This window comes from Chrysochloris asiatica, unplaced genomic scaffold (assembly GCF_000296735.1).
Source record: "Chrysochloris asiatica unplaced genomic scaffold, ChrAsi1.0 scaffold00258, whole genome shotgun sequence".
Lineage (NCBI taxonomy): Eukaryota > Metazoa > Chordata > Mammalia > Afrosoricida > Chrysochloridae > Chrysochloris > Chrysochloris asiatica.
In genome coordinates this window covers 3,885,126-3,905,326 of record NW_006408776.1, presented here as the reverse complement: position 1 = coordinate 3,905,326, position 20,201 = coordinate 3,885,126, and the positions used below count along the sequence as shown (strand labels likewise).

At 34.8% G+C, this 20,201-nt stretch overlaps 1 protein-coding gene across 1 annotated transcript in view; it reads left to right on the top strand.

Moving 5' to 3' along the window:
• The window catches only part of KIF5B (kinesin family member 5B), a 42,906-nt gene that overhangs the window by 19,767 nt on the left and 2,938 nt on the right, over positions 1-20,201 (top strand). Inside the window, exons 6-20 of the mRNA XM_006874036.1 lie at positions 1,597-1,652; positions 1,745-1,832; positions 1,983-2,107; positions 3,067-3,171; positions 4,556-4,701; positions 5,504-5,652; positions 6,476-6,669; positions 7,090-7,158; positions 10,115-10,321; positions 11,628-11,771; positions 15,895-16,083; positions 16,658-16,775; positions 17,302-17,363; positions 17,465-17,574; positions 19,365-19,466. Coding sequence (XP_006874098.1) covers positions 1,597-1,652; positions 1,745-1,832; positions 1,983-2,107; positions 3,067-3,171; positions 4,556-4,701; positions 5,504-5,652; positions 6,476-6,669; positions 7,090-7,158; positions 10,115-10,321; positions 11,628-11,771; positions 15,895-16,083; positions 16,658-16,775; positions 17,302-17,363; positions 17,465-17,574; positions 19,365-19,466 — 1,864 coding nt within the window. The remainder of the gene's footprint in view (positions 1-1,596; positions 1,653-1,744; positions 1,833-1,982; positions 2,108-3,066; positions 3,172-4,555; positions 4,702-5,503; positions 5,653-6,475; positions 6,670-7,089; positions 7,159-10,114; positions 10,322-11,627; positions 11,772-15,894; positions 16,084-16,657; positions 16,776-17,301; positions 17,364-17,464; positions 17,575-19,364; positions 19,467-20,201) is intronic.

Genomic DNA, 20,201 nt, shown 5'->3' with positions numbered 1-20,201 from the left:
ATCAAGCCACCACACTCCTGACATAACTTTAGGGCATTTTAAAATCGGAATTTTTTTTTTTTTTTTAAAGACAAAATGAAATTTATCATTTATGTCCAATTCATTAGGGAAAAACAAAACACCCTTTTTATACAGCTGTGAACCCTTTAATTCCTTTCCAAGAAAAGTACAAATACCGGAATAAAATTATGATAAGAATTTAAAGGATAATCTGTTGACTCAGTCCAAGAACAAACTGTGAATGACTCATTCTATCAAAAGAAAGATTTTGTGCAAAATTTAATTTTACATTATAAACAAAAGACTGCTGTATATTTGTTTAAATTGCAAGCCTACTATCTGCTTTTCCTTCAGTTATTCTCAGGTACAAAGCATTTATGCAAGTCAGAAATCTCATTACCTCAATGGGCAGAATGTCTTAGAATAAGCTTTTAGTTATAAATATCTGGAAAGATTTTTATTCTTTCTCTTGGACCTAACTTCAGTACATTAATAAGTCCTCCGTACTAACAATTAAGCATATGCTAATGCTTGTTGTTGTTGTTAAGTGCCATCGAGTCAGTTCCGACCCATAGCGACCCTGTATAGGATTTTCAAGAAGCACCTGGTGAGCTTAAACCGCCGAACTTGCAGTTCAAATGGCTTTGCAGTCTGGCGCATTAACCCACAGCGCCACACCTGGACTCCATGCTAATGCTTAGTGTTTCAGTATTACGGAAAATCTAAAAAGTCACAATCTAAGTCTAATATTAAGTCAGAAAACTATAGCAACTTCTATTTCAACTGAAAAATAACCAAACCTACCCCTCACCTCCTACCATTATTTTCTTTTCTTTATCACTCATTTATACCAAAGAAAAATAGTTTAAAATAAAACTCGGTCACAGTAAGTCATAGAAAATAAAATAGTTCTTTAGCACTAAATTAACTCTACACTTGACCAAGAAAGAACTGTAGTTTCTATATGTGGACAGATGTTCAAACAGTAATATAGTTTTCTGACTTAAAACGTGTGACAATTTAACATTTGAAATCTTTGTCATCTAAAAACATTTCAAATAAGAATAGCGAGCTACAGTAAATTATTGCAGACAGAATGATTAAAATCAGATTTTAATGAGTTTTTGTGGAATGTCTTTTAGACTATTCAAATAACTTGTTTAAAGTCCACGTATAAGGACTTCTTAAGTGGTAATAAGAACATTAGGAGTTTGAGGATCTCATTCTTTTTTCAGCTGTCAATTAGATAACATTGTTCTTGGACAAACTACTGAACCACTCTGGCTTAAGTGTCTTATTTTTAAAATGGATGGAGGTAGAAGTTAGACTAGAATTCTATATTGCTAATCCTAAATTCTATACTATGGGGTCTGAAATTCTTTATTGCTGTATTGGTTCTATATAAATCTTATTTCCACAGGGACTTGCTTTAATAGTGATTTTTTCATATCTTTTTAAAAGTTAACATGTTATCTTAATGCTGCTTGAGGAAGAAACAATCAATTGCATTAACTATGAAAGAATCTCAGCCGGTGATAGAATTTAAGAGATTATTGTTGAGATTTAAAGATTTTTTTTCTTGCCCCAACCTCCTAGTTTCAAAGACCAACCTTTCAGTTCATGAAGACAAGAACCGCGTTCCCTATGTAAAGGTATTTATAACATAATATAGAATGATTATTTAGACATGCCTTGTGATACTTTTTTAAAGGATATTAACATACTTGAAAAAATTCTTTTACAGGGGTGCACAGAACGTTTTGTATGTAGTCCAGATGAAGTTATGGATACCATAGATGAAGGAAAATCCAACAGACACGTAGCAGTAACAAGTGAGTTGGTCTGTTAACACTGGTTACAGTGTGAAGCAGCCTTGAAATGTCCTTTATCCAGTTGATTAATTGTGGAATAATACTTTAGAGATTATTAGTAAGGAAAAGCCCTGTTTACTTATAGTTGTTTTTTATATAATTTCATTGCAGATATGAATGAGCATAGCTCTAGAAGTCATAGTATATTCCTTATTAATGTAAAACAGGAAAACACACAAACGGAGCAGAAGCTGAGTGGAAAGCTGTATCTGGTTGATTTAGCTGGTAGTGAAAAGGTAAAATATTTTCAGCTACTATAAGCATTTTCATAAACTTTAGATTGAATTTATACTTATATAGTATTTAATATTGTGCATTTTAAACATTATCAAACTGATACTGGTAATATTTATCAGAATTAAAACAATTAATGCCAGTTTTTAAGCTGAATAATTACTCAATTCCAGGTTACTATGGCATTTGGACCATATACCAGTTCATCCAATAGATACTTTGACTTAAGTTGTTTTTATTGAGACCTTACTCAGTACATGTCCACTGTTAAGAATTTTATTAAGTATCATTTTTTCTAATTTTCAGTTACCTATTAAAACTAGCAACTCTCCATTAGTTCATTCTGGTTTGGTTATACTTCTTTTCTTTGAACGGTTATTTCATATTGCAGTAATATACTATTTGATTCTAACCTATATCAGAATAAGTTCAAATTCTCAGCAATTTTCAATGTTTTGCTTAATGTTGTTTCCTCTGATTAGATTGGTCAGAATGATTCGAATGATCTTCTCTTCTATTCACAAGTTTTATGCACATCTTTCAAAACGTATCTCTGAATGCTGTGAATAGCCAACTTATTAAATATATGCACTTAGTTTACATTTTTCTAAAGAAGCAAATATGACAGTAGTAACATCAACATTATGCTTCAACAATTTTAATGAGCTCCTCTTTTCTAATGTAGCATAAATGACTAATAGTGAGCTAAAAGTTTACCTGTAAAATGACCGTTTTCAGTAGCACAAACTAATGTTTAGAGTCCGTAATCACATACTTGTTGTACAACTTCTTATTTGACAAAATTTCTCAAGACTCGTATTGCAGAAATAGTGGTTCCTTACAGTAAACTCTTGGGAAGTCATATGAAGAAGTTCATGTTTTGGTTTGGGATTTTAGCTATTTATTGATGAACCCTTAAAACTTGTAATTTTGTTTTATTCTTTTGAAATCGTATGTCTAGGTTAGTAAAACTGGAGCTGAAGGTGCTGTACTGGATGAAGCTAAGAACATCAACAAGTCACTTTCTGCTCTTGGAAATGTCATTTCTGCTTTGGCTGAGGGCAATGTGAGTATACTAGTCTTTTTTCTTATTTCATAGGAAATTTTTAAATATTGATGTTTAAACAGGCATTCCTCAAGATTACAAATTTCTGACTAATGTATAGCCTGCCATTAGGAACCAACCCTCTGTAAAGTCTTCTTTCTCCTTCCAACACCCTGGATTCATGCCAGAAGGAAATTATGTGTTTTTTGCATGCTTAATCACAGCTCTAGACACTCATTGGCTGAGTGCCCCAAAGCCTTCTGTTCTTCTGATCCAGTTCCTACATTTTATCTGGCTTTTTTCACTTTGCAGCCACTATATACTGTAGTCACCCACCTGCCCCTACCATAGCCATTCACCTGTCCATGGCTGTGTGTCTTGGGAATTTTATTCCTATCTACTTTCTGTCCCATCCTCCTCTTCACCCTCCACTTCTTCCCTGTTTCTTTCCCTAGAATGTTTGCAGCTGCTGTCAGCCTGCTCCTCCTTGGTCATCCTTGTCAAGCTGATCGGGGCCCCGCAGAGTTCCTGGTTGTCTTGCACACTGCCTCCTCTGTCAACACCATGCATCCAAACAGTGTCATTACTATTACTCTGTTATTATGTTGAAGATGTTTTAGTGTATCTGAAAGTGATTCTTTTAATATATTTTATACATAGAAAGGTACACTGTGTACTAATATAAACATTTGACTGGTGTTGGTGTTTATGTGCCGTGGAGTCGGTTCCAGCTCATAGCAACCGTACATGGTTTCCAGGGCGTTAAGTCTTTATGGGAGCTGAAATCTTCATCTTTCTTCTGCAAAACATTTGGTAGTTTCGAACTGCTGACCTTAAGGTTCACAGCCTGATTTGTAACTGACAGCAAATACTGACAAATTCAACTTAAGGACAGTATTGGGAACCAGAAGTCTTTGGCAGTCTGAGAGATGGAAGGAAGAGTGCATGTATGAAAAGGAAAGAGAAAGATTTATTGGCTTGAATCAGTATATATAAAATAGTTGTCTTTTAGAAATGTGATTTATAATATTTATAGTATTATATAAGGACCCATGGTGGTGTGGTGATAGGTGATTAAAGCACTTGACTACCAACCAGAAGGTCAGCAGTTTGAACCCACCAGCTGCTCCACGTGGGGCCAGACTTGGCAGTCTGCTTCCACAGATATTTACAGCCTTGGAAACCTGGTGGAGACAATTCTACTCTGTCTTACAGTCTCATTATGAGTTGGAATCAACTCGATGGCCATGGGTTTTTTTTTTTACGATGTGCATATCCTAGTTCCTGTCTTACAGTTAAGCAGTTGAAATAACTGAATTTGCTTTATTGAAGGTAGCTCCTGTATGTAACAAAGTAAATTAAATAGAAGCCCTTCAGTGTTCTTTGTTTTCTTTTTTGTCTATAGACTTATGTTCCATATCGAGATAGTAAAATGACAAGGATCCTTCAAGATTCATTGGGTGGCAACTGTAGAACCACTATTGTAATTTGCTGCTCTCCATCATCATACAATGAGTCTGAAACAAAGTCTACACTCCTGTTTGGTCAAAGGTTTGTTGTTTGAAAAGTACAAATCCTCAATGTGGGCAGGTCTTTTATTAAATCTAAGAAAATGTCGAATATAATTCAATACTAGGTAACCAATATTCAAATTAGTACATTATCATGAATGTGCTAATAAGCATATTCCTTTAAACTGAGAAACCGTTAATACAAACAAGGTTCATTTATTAGGTAACTTGGATTTAAATTAAATCAGGTACACATTAAAGTCAAATATTATTTTAGTCAAATTTATGGGAGAAGCTTTAATTCCTAAATAAAATAAGCATTTGAATCAGAAAATAAAAGCTTAAATAAAATCTTACATTAAACCTGTTGATATACTGTGATGTTGTTGTTGTCAAGTTGGTTCCCACTCATAGCAGTGCTGTGTGGGGTTCTGAGGAGCGGCTGTTGAGCTTCAACCTCTGACCTTCGTGGTTCAAACTGACCTTACAGTTCAGCTCATTAATCCATAGGTTCCAATAATATGAAATGATTAGACTACAGAAATCTTATCTTTGACCTTCAACAATGATTTTGTAACTCAGCCTTATAAATAAATGGGGGAAATAGTAGCTCTTCTTTTTTACTTCATTGGTGGTTGATTTTTTATTTTTTCAGTTGGTTAGTTGGGACTAACCCATATTCATTGAGTTATAAGTCAACACTATACAGATTATATAGTTTTCAGTTTTTAATCTTACAAGATACCTGGGCAAGAGGGAATATATGTGGAGATGAAAGTATCAATTAAAAACAATTGCTTTTAGTCACACTCTTTTGTTCTTTTTCTTTCCAATTTTTTTAGGGCCAAAACAATTAAGAATACAGTTTGTGTCAATGTAGAATTAACTGCAGAACAATGGAAAAAGAAATATGAAAAAGAAAAAGAAAAAAATAAGACCCTGCGGAACACCATTCAGTGGCTTGAAAATGAGCTCAACCGATGGCGTAATGGTAATGGCTTACCTGTTTGTTTAAGTTTGTTGAGTACAGATTTAAAGCTATTTTATAAATTTGAGATTCTGATGTGGATATAAATAAAAACAACGAAGCATCCACTCGTACTTGTTGATGTTAAGTGCCATCGGGACTGTTCTGGCTCATGGCCACCCTGTGGTATAGGGTTTCTCAGGAGTGGCTGGTAAATTTGAACTCTGCCGACCTTGCGGTTCAAACCAACCTTGAGGGTCCAGTACAATATCCTGTAGTACCATGCTAGAACTCCTTTTAAGCACTTACATACCATTACATAAAAACAAATAAAACATTTTAAGTTCTGAAATGACTTAAGATAATAAATATGGAGGCATAGAGGCCAACTTGGAAGCTATATATAGATGTCATGAGCTAGCAAGGTAACGTAAGTGTTGTTAAGTGCCATCAAGTCATTTTTGACTCAGCCACCTTGCATAGTGAGTGGCTGTTTATTGCTTATCCTACAGCATCATAACAGGACTCATAAGTTAGAGTGGGGGGTGGTGGTGGTTGTGTTCCATCTAGTTAGTTCTAACTCATAGCAACCCTGTGTAGGATTGCTGAGGCTTCGTCATTCTCCTCTGGAGCAGCTAGTTGATTTAAACTGCTGACCTTACAGTTCAAACCGATGTTGTGGTCCTGTGCATTATCCTGCCGTGCCACAAGATTTGGTGACTGGGATTAGAAGATTGAGGGGCTCAAAGGTTTCAAACCTCAGAAGCTGGGCAGATAGGAAAGTTGTTAAGAGTTGCTAAAATAATTGGAATGAGTTTTAGACATGATTTCTGTTCTCTTATTTTAGGAGAGACAGTGCCTGTTGATGAACAGTTCGACAAAGAGAAAGCCAACTTGGAAGCTTTCACAGTGGATAAGGATGTTACTATTACCAATGATAAACCAGCAGCCACAATTGGAGTTACTGGAAACTTTACTGATGCTGAAAGAAGAAAGTGTGAAGAAGAAATTGCAAAATTATACAAACAACTTGATGACAAAGTAGGTATTATTCATGTAATGTTTTGTTTTAGAATATTAAGATCATTAGATCATTAGAGGGCCGTTATTCCTTTAAGCATGTTTTTATTTTAGCATTTAAATTACTTCATGAGTAGTTCTCTTAAATATATTTTTGTTACATAAGTATAAGTTGAATTTGTTGACATTTGAAAGAAATTCAATTTCAACCTTATCTCAAGAAAAGAGATCAAAATAAACTATACTGCATTTAGAGAAATGATTTTGAAATATTTTGGGCTGTACTGATCTATTAGAAAAAGAATAACGTGCAAAAAATAAAAACTTTAATTCTCATTTGATTGATTTGAATTCTGTTCTTGTCGAATTTACTGCTTTTATTTGGAAACATTAGAACCAGGTTGTGAGTGATTTTATTAACTGGATACTTTAAAATTCTAGGATGAAGAAATTAATCAGCAAAGCCAGTTGGTAGAGAAACTGAAGACACAAATGTTGGATCAGGAAGAGGCAAGTTGAATACCTTTCATACTGCTTCCAGAAAAGTTTAATAGTTCGACCATAGCATATAAATATGTAAATGATCAAAGAATCTACAGATCTCAGAATATACTAGAGTATATTTTATATTCTTTTGAATGTGCACTTGCTTGATTGTAAATACTTCATTAGAAGTACATTATGTGTATCAAATCAGATTAACTTCCTCTTTAAGATTTTTTTTTTTAATTTGCATTCCATACCCATGGAAGGAGAAGAGGACTTTTTTTGTTAATGCGTTGGACTGCAAGGTCAGATTGAACCACTAGGTTTGCGGTTCAAGCTCACCAGCCACTCCTTAGAAACCCTATACATGGTTGCTATATGTTGGAACTGACTCGATAGCATTATGTCTTTTACTTTTCTTGCTTTGAAGTACAATGTTATTTATCAACTTATTCTCCCAAGACATCTCTTTTTAGTCTTATGGGGAAGATAAACAGCAGAGCCAGACTATTTCCTAGACTATTTTCCCCTCAGTGCAAAGTATTAACGCGCAGAGATAAGAAGAAATATTAAGAAACACAATTTTTCATTCTCACGCATTCACTTCCAACACACAAATGTAGTTCTAAGAGCATTGAATATTAAAATGTTGGGTGTCTAAACCCATTTCCTTTGACATTAATAATTATAAATTCTGGGTATGACTCTGGTTATGTGAACATGGCATGTGAATTGTCAAGTGCCTTTAAATTGGTTCTATCTCATAGTGGCCGTGTACGGGATTTCCAAGGCATTTTAAATCCTCACGGGAGCAGAAAGCATCATCTTTTTTCCCCGAGAAACAGATTGCAGGGTGGAACTATAGACCTTGTGGTTCATAGTCAAGTGCTTACCATATGAAGCCACCATGCTCCCAGTGTCATGTGAATAATTTTTTACTCCTTCTTTACCCTTTATGCCTACATCAGTCTGCTGTTCAGTTTCTGTCATCTTAACTTTTCATTTTAGTTCTTCATTTCTCTATCACCTAATTTGGACTCTTCGTTTTATTTCACCTGGCATAGCAGGGAGACGATTGGAAAATGATCCTTTATTTAAGATTTTTTTTTGTTGTTTTGTTTTTTGACAAAGGCCATATAGATTAAATAAAGAGTAATCCATCAAACCTCTCTGATCAGTCATTATTTATTCTGGTCAGATCATCTTATGATTATTTCAACTATACCATTGTTTCTCAAAAGAGCGCTTTAACATTTTGAGTTGAATGATTCCTTGTTATGTTCTGCCTTGTGATTTAAAGGACATTTAACATCTCTGGTCTCTTGTCTAATTTTACAATTAATGCCATTAGTATTCCTTCCCTTCTTTGGCACCTGTACACATTTCCACATGCTCTTACTTAGAAGCCATTGACCTTGAAAGATTGCAGTATTCTAACTGGGTTTTTTGACTAGTTTTCCACCTTACAGTAGAAACTTTACGTGCTTGATGCTATGTTTTCCTGAAGCACAGTTCAAATGCCCCTTCCTCCACCATGCTACCCAAAGAAATCTTAAAATATCCTATTTACTTTCTTATTTCTGTGCACACTATTCATGAACTCACAACTTTATTATATAATTTGTGCATCGCTAAATCATACCTATCCTGCTCATCTTCTTCGTGAATATTGACATCCCAGAATGATCTATCTCCCTTTCTTGTAGCTCTTATATTTCATCTCACATTTTAGTTATGTACTTGTGTCTTATCTACCTCAGTCCCTGGGTGGTGCAAACAGTTAATGTGCTTGGATGCTAACTGAAAGATCAGGAGTTTGAGTCCACCAGAGAGGTCTTAGTAGACAGGTCTGGTGGTCTGCTTTTTTAAAAAATTGAAAATTCTGTGGAGCGATTCTTCTATGACACAAACACATGTAGTGTTTACATGAGTCAAACTGACTTAATGTTAACTTTTTTCTTCTTTGACTACTAGGTTTTTCAAAGGCAAAGTCTTAATTTGATTTCCCTTAATTTCTCAGTGCCTAATGCAGTACCTGCACATAGTAGACATTCAGTGACTCTGTGGAATAAGTGAGTGTTGCTATACTTAAGAAAATCTACCTTTGTGAAGGAAATAAATGTTCTTCTCTTTTTTTTTAAACTTTTTATTATGAATTGAGTGAAGGTTACCAGACAAGACTATCAGCTTTACTTTCAACTAGTCATACATTTTGTTTCATCTCAGTAATTATAATCCCCTCCCTGTACCAACAATTATCCTGCTTCCTCCCTGTGACTTCTCTTTTGCATCTTGTTTTTCACAAATCAACAAGTATTTGGTGTACACATAAAAGCAAAAAATACATATTCATTTATATGTCCAAAGGGCACATTTTGCAAGCCTGCAGCTGCTCTATCTCCCGATGCCATCGCCTCTGCCCCCATCTCTGCTGTAGCCGCTTTTCTTTGTAGGATCTCACACTCCACTAATGTTCTTCCTTCTTGATAGTCCAGGATCTGGTAGTCTTGTTCCTGAATTGAAAGATTCCTGCTCCCTCCTTTTAGTTACACATCTTCTGTAATTACAGTTGTAATTAATCGTACTAAAAATCACTCACAGTTGAATCATAAAATCCCATCACCATCTTCCTCCATCTCTTTTCACTACCAGATCGATCTGGAAAAGAGGAAAGCTAGTCAGTGGGAATTCTGCCTTACCCTCCTCATTCTGAAACTAAGCCCACTCAGGAAAGCTTGTAAACCATCCAAATCTTCGTGCCTTTATAGCCCCCCTTTTTGATAGCCAGTGTCTAAAATGCTTGTCCCTATCAACCCCAGTCCAGTGCACTGAGGAAACAAGTTTTATCCTTGATATGAAGAATCCTTTCATTTCAATTGGAATTTTGAGCAACTGCATCCATAAATAGATGTTCTTTAAAAACAAAACACCAACCCCATATATTTATTTTGATTGAAAAGTATTTCACTCTTTTGTGTAGCTTCTAGCATCTACTAGAAGAGATCAAGATAACATGCAAGCTGAGCTGAATCGCCTTCAAGCAGAAAACGATGCCTCTAAAGAAGAAGTAAAAGAAGTTTTACAGGCCTTAGAAGAACTTGCTGTTAATTATGATCAAAAGTCTCAGGAAGTTGAAGATAAAACTAAGGAATATGAATTGCTTAGTGATGAACTAAATCAGAAATCGGTAGGATGTAGTTTGGTTTCTTAATATAAGTATTTTTTTAATTTTAAAACTGCTTGGATTGCTTATATATAAATAAACCCAAAACTGATACAGTCAATTCTTAATGGGCTCAGGTATATAAAGCCAAAGAGAATTACCATTTTATTTCCTAAAGGTCTATTAATCTGTAATTTAAAACTTATTTTTAAAAGGTACCTGCTAATTCTAATGTTAAAGAAAAAAATTTAAAGTTCTAGTTACTCAGTAAAGCTATTACATGGTTATTCAAACTATAAGAAGTATAAAATTAATAAAATGGTATTTATATTTAGTCAGTTAAGAAATTACTTAGAGTAGTCATAAAGATACATAACTTCATATAGCTTGTATCAGTTATTCTTACATTCCCAACAATTGGAACAGTGCTAACCTGACACAATATAGTAAGGTCTTCTGGGGTTTTTTGTTACCTCTGTAGGTCAAGAATTACTAACCTGTAACAGTGATGCCAAAAAATGATACTTATAGCTATGATTGTAGCTGTTAAACTTTCAACATCACCATGGATGCATTTTCTTACAATTCTATTGTTGTTAATATACAACTTCATGTTTAGAAGTCAGGAGCTAGATTTAGACTCCTTATCAGTATTACCTAAGTTGTGAAGTTGAAGTCAATCCGTAGTAGCAGAACTGTCAATATAGTGAACCCCTATCTTCAGTATCTTTTTATATGTCTGATGATTTATGGAGAAAGACGGTTAGATTAATGAGATTGGCACGGTAACCGGTATGTTTTAAGTTAAAGTGGGTGAACATACACACTCCAGTGATACTTAGAAACCACCTAAGTACACTTAGAAAAAGCAAGCAGTTGAGATTATGACATTTTCATTAAAAGATCCTAATGAAAAGTCAGGACGTTGCATTAAAAAAATGCAATATCTGATTTGAGATACAGTGAATCATTTTTTAAATGGGTCAAAGTGGGTTAGCTTTTTGAAAATTTTCATGACTTCTTGCTGATTACAACAGCTATTACTGTATTATTTATAGTAATTAAAGTCAGTGAACAATATTACTTCATCAGTAGTTCCTAAATACTTGCTTCTAACATAGTATCAGAAATAATAATTATCATTTGGGGGATTCATTTCAGCGTCGAAGTATATAGAAATAGGAAGTACATTAAAAAAGATGGTAGCCATCGCACAGGTAGCCAAAATACAGCAATAACTGAAAGGTGAGTGTCCCACTTCAATAAATATTTGAATTGAGTTTTTATTTCATAGATTTAACTGAACTTTTGTTTTTTGTGGTTCTGTTAGGCAACTTTAGCAAGTATAGATGCTGAACTTCAGAAACTTAAGGAAATGACCAACCACCAGAAAAAACGAGCAACTGAGATGATGGCATCTTTACTAAAAGATCTTGCAGAAATAGGAATTGCTGTAGGAAATAATGATGTGAAGGTAAGTAACCGAATATTGATTCTGGTTAATCTGTACATAAGTCATACTTTGTTTACAATTTGTTTTTCACAAAGCTCTTTTCATGTGTGGTAGATGATATTACCGCTGTTGTAAATAAATAAAGAGTGAATAAGGAATGCTCAAGTAAACGTATTCAGTTAATAACATTTATTAAGCTGCATGCCTGGCTCTTTCCTCTACTACATAAAGAGTTGATGTTAATAAGTTGTTATACATGAAAGTGTGTGCTTGATGGTAAGATCAGAGAGTAAACTGATTGATAAATGAATAAAATTAAAATATGAGCGTTGTTAATTATTTTTAGTATGAAACATTTTAAACATGTAGCAGTAGTGAGGAATGCTCTCTTTTAAGGATACTGATAGATATGTAAGCACAAAGTTTTCAATATAGAGCACACATTGCTTCTATAGACTGAAGGTTTATCAAGACTGCTGTCTGTCAGTGGAAGCAAGAATTGTTAATGTTGCATCATCTTAGTGAAACAAAGGAAAGGGATTCCTGCTAAACACTTGGAACTTGACTTGCTCACTCTTCACCATCAGTCTGAACATTCTCCCTTAACCTATTTCTGATGAAGTGATAAAAAAAGTAGAAATAAGTGGGACTGTTCTGAGTTTCGAAAGTAGATTTACTTCATGTCACTGAATTCTAGAAATGTGTTGTTGAATATACCTATGGTGTATAGTGGCAGAACGAGTGACACAGTATAATTCTTCTGACTCCTGATTTCCTTTTTTCACTATCTTGTTGTTAAGTGCTGTTGAGTTGGTTTTGACTCATAGCTACCCTGTAAGAGTTTTTGAGGAGCAGCTAATGTGTTTGAACTGCCAACCTTATGGTTCGCTGTCCACTGTTGACCAGGAGTCCATTATCATATAGCACTTAAGAGACATATCAACCTTGCAAATAGTTTCTTAAAATTGTTAGAAAAGAAAAATTGTCCATCTCAGTATGTTAATCAAACCAACATAATTCTTTTCCAATTAACATCATCAGTAAGCACTGATTGAATGCTGCTTAATTTTTTGTTTTTATATTGGGTTAATTTTCTCTTTATGTTGCAAAGTTCTGTAGATTTTGACAAATGCTTAGGGTCGTTTATACATCATTACAGTATCATATAAAAAAATATCTCTACAAATGATCTCATTAGAAGGTCCCACATAGAGTGGGACAAAACTCTGACTTTAAAAAAAAAAAAAAAGACTGAACGTACTGGTCAGAAAGAAACTTGAGGAACCTAAGACTATGGCCCTTGGCTACTCTTCAGCTCTGGAAAGGAGCTCAATTTGTGTTGGCCAGTTTTCAGCTAAGCAGTGGTCAACACTGGTAAGATAAGCTCACCATTGAAATGGTTAGCCATTCAAGATCAAAAGAGCAACATTTACCTAAGGAGAAAGTTTAGAGGGGTTAGGAAGAAGAGTGGAATGCAAGACCAAGAACCCCAGGGAGGGAAAGTAGGAAAATTATTGTTATGTGGTGGGGAGTAATCATTGAGATGAAACAAAGTATATGATTTGTTGAATGTCAAAACTGATGATCTTGGCTCAACTTACAATAAAAGTTTTTATGTAGAGAGCATGAGAGCCCTCTTGTAGTGTGTTGTGGGTTACAAGTTGGGCTGCTAACTGCAAGGTCACCAGTTTGAATCTTCCAGCTATTCCTCAGAAGAAAGATGAGATTTTCGGCTCCCATATATATTTACAGCCTTGGAAGCCCCATCCAGGATTACTGTGAGTCAGAACCGACTTCTCAGCACATAATCATCACCACTACCGTATATAGATAAAGAGTTAGGTGGGTTAATGCGCCAGACTGCAAAGCCATTTGAACTGCAAAGTTGGTGGTTCAAGCTCACCAGCTGCTCCTCAGGTCACAATGGGTCGGAATCTACTCATCCGCACTTAACAACAACAATATATATATAGAGAGAGAGAAGAGCCCCCTGGTGTGGTGCAGTAGGATTAAGGGCAGGTCGGACCGCAAGGTCATTTTGAACTATAAGGTTGGCGGTTTGAACTTACCAGCGGCTCTTCAGAAACCCTATACAGGGTTAATAAGAGTCAGAACTGACTCCACAGTGCTTAACAACAACCCTAACTAACCTACAAAGGAGCCTAAGGGAAGCAGTTTGAATCTACCAACTGCTCCACATGAGAAAGATGAGACTGTAGGGTAACCTCTGAACCACAAGGTTGACGGTTTAAACCCACCAGCTGCTCCTTGGAAATGCTATACAAGGTGGCTATGAGTCAGAATAGAATCCATGCACTTAAAAACAACTTAGAGAAAGAAGACTGTCCTAACAAATCCTCTGTACTGTTTCTGTTAATCTCCTTCATCCCTACTCCGCTCTTGGCAATCACTGATCTTTTTACTACCTCTGTAGTTTTACATTTTCCAGAATGTCATATAGTTGGAATCATAAAGTATGATTGTATGATTCCAACCTTTTCAGATTGGTTTTTTCACTCTAAGGTTCCTCTGTATCTTTTCATAGCTTGTTGATAGCACCTTTCTTTTTATCACTGGATAACATTCCATTATATGGATACCTCATAGTTTGTTCATCCATTTACCTATTGCTACATCTTTGTTTTGGTTAGTGTGCTGGACTGCAAAGTTAGTTTGAATTATAAGATTGGTGGTTCAAGCTCACCAGGCGTTCTTTGGAAACCCAATACAGGGACACTATTGGTCGAAACCAACTCAGTGGCACTTAACAACAATATCTTTATTTGCATCCAGTTTTTGGCAGTTGTTAATAAAATTGTTAGAACATTTTTGTTTTTGTTTGGATGTCAGTTTTCCAACTCTTTTGAATAAATACCTACAAGCATAACTGCTGGATCATTTGGCTAAAAGTATGTTGATCTTTCTAAGAAACTGCATTACCATAGGTAGTGAATGAGAGTTTCTGTCACTCCACATTCTTGCCAAAATTTTGGTGTTGTTTGTGTTTTGGGTGTCACTCTAGGATAAACACTGCAAAATTGGTGATTCATAAAGAAGCCTGTGTACCAGTCTTGTCTTTCATGGATTATTCACTTGATTCTATCTAAAAACTTATCACGAAACCCAAAGTCACCTAGCTTTTCTGTTATCTTCTAGAAGTATTGTAGTTTTTCATTTTCATTTAGGTCTGTGATTGTGATCCATTTTGTGTTAATTTTTGTGAAAGGCATAAGGTCTGTGTTTGCATTCATGTATTTGCACAGGGATGTACAGTTATTCCAAAAACTTTCCTTTCTCCATGGAATGTCTTTGCCTTGCTATTAAAGATCAGTTGACTGCATTTATTTGAGTTTATTTCTGTTCTTTTCTGTTGGTCTGTTTCATGATATTACACTCTTGATTCTTGCCTTGATGTAGAACTGTAAATCAGATAGTCTCAGTTCTCTAACCTTATTATTCATTGTTGGTTGGTGTAGCGCTGTGGGCTAATGTGATTGACTGTAAAGTTGTTTGAACTACAAGGTCGGTGATTCAAGCTCACCAGTCACTCCTTGGAAACCCTATACAGGGTTGTTTTGGGTTGGAAACGACTCGAAAGCACTTAAGAACAACAGCATGTTATGTTAAGCTGTTCTGAGTCTTTTGCCTTTCCCTGGAAATTTTACTGGAAATTTGTATTGAAATCCATGGAAGTTCAGGTATATAGTGATCACAGTTTATCTATTATTTTACTGCAAATTAAACATCTTATTAATTGTTAAATTTTAAGTTGTATTAACATGTACAAAGTTAACATTGAATTTTCAACTGAAATCCTGTCAAGAAATCCAAGAGAAGAAGTATAATTCATCAGGGTTTTTTTTTTTTTTTTCCTTTTTATGTTTACTTCCACATTTTTTTACTTATAGGTAAATGTTAACATTATTATTTTAAGTTTAGAATCTAAACAACGTAAAAATGAAGCTCTGTATAATTATATGTGATTACTGACAACAGTAACTGAAGGAAAGAAAAAGAATTCCAGACTCCTTATGAGTATTGAGTAATATTGAAATATATTTTGGAACATGATTGTAGAATCTCACTGGGAAAGTACACTATAATTTTTAGGCTTTTAAGTTTTTATTTCACTTTTTTCTCACAGCAACCTGAAGGAACTGGCATGATAGATGAAGAGTTTACTGTTGCAAGACTCTACATTAGCAAAATGAAATCAGAAGTAAAAACAATGGTAAAACGCTGCAAGCAGTTAGAAAGTACACAAACGGAGAGCAACAAAAAAATGGAAGAAAATGAAAAGGAGTTAGCAGCATGCCAACTTCGTATCTCTCAAGTATGTGTTACAAAACAAACTTCATTTATTGAGTAGGCACAAATAAATTGTATTGCAAATTTTTCCCAAAAAGAACTTTTATGGGTTATTTTTGGTCACAAGATTATTAAAAGGTTAGTTTAGGGTTTTTTCCATAGCTTTATTATAATATAACATCAATTATTTAACTGGATAGTATTTGTTATATATATGTTAAGTATAGACTTTTATTAACAGGATGTGCCTGATGTAACTAAAGAATTTAGAAAAATTCTAGGCTGTACAGAATTGCAGGGCACTAGAGTTTATCAGATTTGAGTTGATAGAGATTATCAGAGAAGAGAAGGGGAAATGTTAGCTGGAGTTAATTAATAGTATTTCATATTTCAGCCTTTGGTGTCTTAGTTTGTAAACTATACAGATAACCTTATTTTTGATTAAACCCCTGAACGTTGTAAATCTGGTCCCTGAAGACTTCTAAATTTACACTTAAATATATTGATAGAACTTAATTAATTTCACTTACTCTTTAATAAAATATGAGCATGAGATTTTTCCCCCCCTACTTCATAACAGTACATTTTCTCTCCCAAAGCATGAAGCAAAAATCAAATCATTGACAGAATACCTTCAAAATGTGGAGCAAAAGAAAAGACAGCTAGAGGAGTCTGTTGATTCCCTAAGTGAAGAACTAGTCCAGCTTCGAGCACAAGGTATGAATTCCTAAATATTTATGAGCTATAGTTATATTCTTTCTTACTTTAAGTGCAGTAAACCATTTATACTGGGAACACTAGGATATGGATATCTTGGAATAGTGAACAAATCCTACATTTTAATGTGACTTTGAAGCATTTGAAATTGTGTCTGAATATGGCGTGATCAACCTGGGAATTTCACACAATGTTATGAAATGTGTGTATTTTATGTGCACATGTGTGTGTAGCCATTGAAGACTTAGAAAATTATCTCATTTTCTTACCATGCCCTTAACACATTTTATTCTGGGATGAAGCAAATAAAAGAATCTTTAATTATTAACACAAAGGATATAGCTAAGTCAACATGACATTGAAGTTGAAATGAAAAAAAGTTTTGTGTGTGTGGAATTTGGACAATTTCAAGTCAGGTACTACTAAGGAACATATTCCTCAAAAGTTGCGCATTTATTTGCTCATTGTTTTATATGAGGAATTTTAAGGCTTATTTTATCTCTTTTTTTTCTCTGTACCCAAACAGAGAAAGTTCATGAAATGGAAAAGGAGCATTTAAATAAGGTTCAGACTGCAAATGAAGTGAAGGCAAGTGTGATGTTACATTACATTCTAGTGACTCTAACTAATTTTTACTAATTTTGTCTAGTCTGGTTTAAATTAACCACCTTTTCCTCCAATAATTTTAGCAAGCTGTTGAACAACAGATTCAAAGCCACAGAGAAACTCATCAAAAACAGATTAGTAGTCTAAGAGACGAGGTTGAGGCCAAAGAAAAACTTATTACTGATCTTCAAGAGTGAGTATTACGCTTTTTGTTTCTTCTTGCTCTGAGATACTTAGAAACTAATTCAGAAAAATTGGACGTTTAGACAAGAGGAAATATATAATAAACCTTGAACAACACAAGTTTAAACAATGGGGTCCACTTGCATGCAGGTTTCAAAACAAAACAAAAAACCGCTGAGTGACGATAATCATATCCTAATGAACAGTTTGTCTCGCTAGTAAACTGTATTATAGTAAAAAGGGATCTCTTGCAGTTACAGTTCTCATGTGTTTTTCATTGTGTTTACTGAAATATTGTCAACCTTGAATTAAAACCATGGGACTCATATGAAGCGCCACTAATGTTGCAGGAAGTATTCCAAAGAAACAGAAAAGTCATGACGGTGCAAGAAGACTGAATTAATTGCTGGGGATATATGTACTTTAGATTTAGGTCTGCTGCTGCTGCACTTGCCTGCCGTTTCAATGCTAATGTATCCAATATAAGGACCATTTAAAAAAGAAAAAAACACAAGAATAATTTTGTAAGCGATCCCTAAGGAGCTGTAGTAGCGTAGTATTATGGTTTGTGCTGCTAACCTCCAGGTCAACAGTTAGAAACTACCAGCCTATCCACTGGAGAAAGATGAGGCTTCCTGCTCCCATAAAAATTTACCGCGTCAGAAACCCTGTACAGGGTCGCTATGAGTCGGAACCGAATCCATGGCACACTAACACCATCACCTCCACCACAGCTACCCTAGCATTCGTGGAGTTCTACAGTTTTTGCAAAATACTTTTTTTACCTCATATTAAAAACATAGCTTTTATGTGGGTACAATATATATATATAATGCATTCAGCTGTTGATGTTACTGGTGAGACTTCCTGTCAGTAGTAGGCTTGTTGATAGTTTTTGAGGAATCAGAAGTTACACTTTATACAGATCTCCTACTGTGCAGGGAGATCTTAACCCTGTATTGTTCAAGGGTCAACTGTAGTTAGGTTATTGACGGGAGCAAGTATGTGCTTATTAGAAACCTGTGTTTTTCACTGAAATTGAAGTTTTTAACTTAGGAAATACAACATTTTCAATTTATGTGTAGAATTTCTAATTTTCAAAAGGAATTTTGAAAAGTTTTCGTAGCTCTTTTTATCTAAATATATAAGGGGAGGAAATTGAATTCAGTTGAACCAGTCTTAAAACCATTTGCTCATCTTTATTTATTGATTTTCAGGAAATCCCTAACTTAGACAAACATTTGGAAATTCCGAATTTAAAGTTTTGGATTTTTGGGGACATTTGTGTTAGTAGTAGTAGTAATTAATGGAACTAGCCAAGTTCTGGTGTGGCGCTGAACTGCAAAGTCTGTTTGAACTACAAGGCTCACCAGTTGTTCCTCCAAAACACTATTACAGGGTCCTGTGGGTCGGAACCAACTTGGCAACATTTAACAACAATGAAATTAGAGAAAGGATTTAGGGAGATGAAGGGCATAGAAGGATAAAAGTCATGGTTTTAAAGCAAACTGAAAACCTGTTGTATTCAGGGTGGAGGGCTTCAAAAAGATGGCAGTACGGATTTAAAGGACAGTGGAATTTTTCCATGAACTTTCCTAGGGGACAAGAGGCCTTGGATATTTGAAAGACGAGAATATAAGTTAAGAGTTTCGAAATTGTATTTGAAATATTGCTGATGGCTTCTTTTCTTATAATCTCCATTTGCTTTAATACTATTGCTCTAGCTAGTTCTGACTGAATTCTCATATTCATAAAACTGATGTTGATGTGGGGTGTGATTTTGTTATTCCTATTTTTTAGCCAAAACCAGAAAATGATGTTAGAGCAGGAACGTCTGAGAGTCGAGCATGAGAAGTTGAAAACTACGGATCAGGAAAAGAGTAGGAAACTGCATGAACTTACGTGAGTACATGTTTTAACTAGAGTTTAAAAATAAAAACTCATTTAGAGGATTGCAGGTACTATTATTGAATTATTACTTCATGTTAGTTAAAGAGTGATTTTCTGTTTAAGTTTTTATTGTGAATTGAGTGATAGTTTACATGGGAGAATATCAGCTTTACATTCATCCTGTTGTATTTTGTTTCATTGCAATGATTGCAATACGATCCCTTCCATGCATCATCATTCAAAAGTATTTGTTTCTGTTCCCTGTGGTGTTTTTCTTTGTTTGATTTACACCAAAACAGTAATGTGCTTAAGAATGATTTTCTTTAACTGACTGTTTGACTTACACCTAAAAACTTCTAATATATTACTGAACTATAGTGAAAGCAGGGCCTTATGTTTCATTGATGGTCAAGATTCAGATTCCTGTTTGCTATTTCAGTGTTTACTCTAGGCCTTCAGGTTCCATCATAAAAATGAACCTAAAACACAAGATTATTAGATTTTGCATAAAGAACATGATTGTTTAATCCTTATCTTTTTCAAGCCGTAATCTTTTGAACAGAAATGTTCACCAGTTACCGTTTTCAAATTTAGTAAGGGTATATATGTTGTTGTGAAGTGCCGTTGAGTCGGTTCCGACCCATAACGACCCTGTACAGGGTTTCCAAGGGTGTAAATCTTTACGGGAGTAGAAAGCCTCATCTTTCTCCCGCAGAGCAGCTGGTAGTTTTCGAACTGCTGACCTTA